The sequence below is a fragment of the Sinocyclocheilus rhinocerous genome, unplaced genomic scaffold, assembly GCF_001515625.1.
Source record: "Sinocyclocheilus rhinocerous isolate Xijiao unplaced genomic scaffold, SAMN03320098_v1.1 scaffold33943, whole genome shotgun sequence".
Classification (NCBI taxonomy): Eukaryota; Metazoa; Chordata; class Actinopteri; order Cypriniformes; family Cyprinidae; genus Sinocyclocheilus; species Sinocyclocheilus rhinocerous.
This window is the reverse complement of record NW_015649076.1, coordinates 1258-4024: the sequence shown is the minus strand read 5'-3', so window position 1 is coordinate 4024 and position 2767 is coordinate 1258. Positions and strand designations below refer to the sequence as shown.

At 37.3% G+C, this 2767-nt stretch overlaps 1 protein-coding gene across 1 annotated transcript in view; it reads right to left on the bottom strand.

Moving 5' to 3' along the window:
- Positions 1–2761, bottom strand: part of LOC107710259 (ribonuclease inhibitor-like) — a 3087-nt gene extending 326 nt beyond the window's left edge. Inside the window, exons 1-5 of the mRNA XM_016514989.1 lie at positions 2619–2761; positions 2171–2344; positions 1943–2095; positions 755–928; positions 223–396 (exon numbers count right to left, since the gene is read on the bottom strand). Of these exons, the coding sequence (XP_016370475.1) occupies positions 223–396; positions 755–928; positions 1943–2095; positions 2171–2343 (674 nt within the window). The 5' untranslated portion in view covers position 2344; positions 2619–2761. The remainder of the gene's footprint in view (positions 1–222; positions 397–754; positions 929–1942; positions 2096–2170; positions 2345–2618) is intronic.
- Positions 2762–2767: the final 6 nt, after the last annotated feature.

Below are 2767 nucleotides of genomic sequence, written 5' to 3'. Positions count from 1 at the left end.
CATAGAAAAAACTTTATAAATAAATATTTAGTAAAATTCTTAAATGGCTATGGGGGAGCCAGGCCAACCCTGGCCCCCCCACAAGCTACGCCCATGCTTACAAGTCCTTAATATTTAGTTTGTGCTGAACTACAGCTGAAATATTACAGCACTTGTGACTACTTTACAATATAAGTATTGTATATATTAGTTAAAGTTGTATTTGATGGTATAAATACTTACTCAAAATTCTCTAATTTGTTTTGTGGATCATCGCTTAGGTCAGAGAGCAGCTTCACTGCAGAGTACCCAAGTTTATTCCCAAATAGATAAAGATTTCTCAAATGTGAGGGGTTTGATGTCAAAGCTGCAGCCAGAGCAGCACAACCTTCATCAGTAATACCACAATCCCACAGCCTGCAGAAAGAACAAAGAGAAACTCCCTCCTGTTCAGTGGTTTCTTAAATGCCATGTATCATGTAAACTTAAAAAAAAAAAAAACCATAGTTGCAATTCAAAATAACTTAGATTTGTCGAGGAATAGTAAAATAGTAGAAACAGATGACCAGCTTTGAAATTTTGTTAATTTCATGAGTTCACTAAAAGAATAAACCTGTGCATTGCAATGATTTTCCCACTGGTAAGGGGTGTTTTAGGCACAATTAGGTACATCTTGTTTTCTCTGACTTGCATAAGATCAGCACAGAAGGGAACATTTTGTGAAAGACTCTTTTAGCCAGATTTGATGCGGTGTCAATGAGAGGGGTAATCTTACTTTAATGTCTCCAGTTTACAGTGAGGGTGCTCCAGAGCAGCAGAGAGTACCTTCACTCCTGAATCTCTGAGCTCATTCTTATCAAGATAAAGCTCTTTCAGGTCTGTTGAATTTGATTTCATAACTGAAGCCAGAGCAGCACAACCTTCATCTGTGACACCACAATTCATCAGCCTGTAGACAGATGTGAAAAGTACTTTAGCAGCAAATTGATACTAAAACAAATGTAATGATACTAGAGCCCTGCACGGGCCTCAAATATAGGCCCTAGCCCAGCCCTGGCCCGAGACGCTCAGGCCCTAGCCCGGCCCTTGTCCGACAGCTCATCAGAATTCTTGGCCCGAGTTCGACCCAAGCCCGTCTTTTTTTCCCCCCCTTCTCCCAAAACAGCTTATACTACTGTTTCAGCTATTAAAATAGTTCAGTTTTGTATGTAATGTCAAAGTGATTATATTTCGTTTCGTTTTTTAAGTTAATTTAGAAAAACGTTTGGAGCATTTTTTTGTTTGTTAAATGTAAATTTTTGTTTTTTAAAATAACGACCAAGTGGCCAGCGGCAGACTTGATCAATTTAGCCTTCTCAAATCATCATGACTTGCCTAAAATAAAATCTATAGATATAAAACAGTTCAAGCATATCACAATGTTAGTTTAAATGTTTAACCTATATAAATGTGCGCTATTAGATGCAAATCTAATTGTTTGTGCAGAGAGCTAAAGCGCGCTTTACAGGACATGGAGGTGCCGGCGCGATCACTTGCATTGGAAACAACATAAAATATGCCGTCATTTTTGCTCATAAAGGTAAGAGTAATACATCACTTGGAACTGTAAAGGGTCTACTTTTATTTGTGTGCACTCACAATATCAACAAAACGTTGTGCTTTTATAAAATAAAGGATAAATACAGGATGCTTTCTGCAATTTTGGCCAGAAGCACTTCACAATGATGAACCGAAACTCAGCGAATACTTGCCTCACAGACTTGCGAAATATATCTATAGAACGTTTTAAATTACTACTTTAAAACTAAATAATTCAAATCAAAAACAAAAACGGGACCCGACGGGCTTGCAGGCCTCTAAATGATACTAGTCATTCTATAGTGTCATTCACAATTCAGTGTACTTCTATTACTAATATGTGCCTGAGTGGGGACAAGGAAATGTTTGACTCTCACATTCTTACTTTAGTATCTCAATATTACAGAAATGTCCAGCCGAAAGCTGCTTCACACCCGAATCTCCTAGTTTATTCCCAGACAGATCCAGATCTATGAAGTGTGAACAGGTTGATCTCAGAGCTGCACAACCTTCTTGAGTGATGCCACAATGCATCAGTCTGCAGTGTAACAAAGAATATTCAATTAACTCTCATCTCATATTATTAGGAGCATCAGACCATTGTGCATTTTACCTCAGTATTTTCAGCTTGCAGTGAGGATTTGCAAGTCCACCAGAGAGCTTCTTCACTCCTGAGTCTTGAAGCTTATTCTCTGATAAATCCAGTTCTCTCAAGTGTGAGGGGTTTGATGTCAAAGCTGATGCCAGAGCAGAACAACCTTTATCTGTCACACCACATCTGATCATACTGACGAGAGAACAATGAAATTCTCTTCACTCTTTAAGCTCAGGATATATGAGATAAGCTTAGAAGGAACATTTTATATAATACTGTGAAAACATTATTAATTCATAACATAATTACCACAAACAAGAATAATTCACAGTGTAAGACATAAACATTGAGTAAATGATGACAGAATTTTCATTTTTTGGGTAAACTATTCCTTTAATTCCTCAACATTAAAAAAGTTTTTTTTTTTTTTTTAGATATATCAGAGCTTTAGGAGAGATTATTTTACCTCAGTATCTCCAGTTTACAGCATGGATTCTTCAACACATCAGAGAGCAGATTAATTCCTTTGTCTCCAAGTTTATTTCTATCCAGATAAACTTCTCTCAGGTGGAAAGGGTTAGAATTCAAAGCTGAGGCCAGGGCAGTACAACCTTC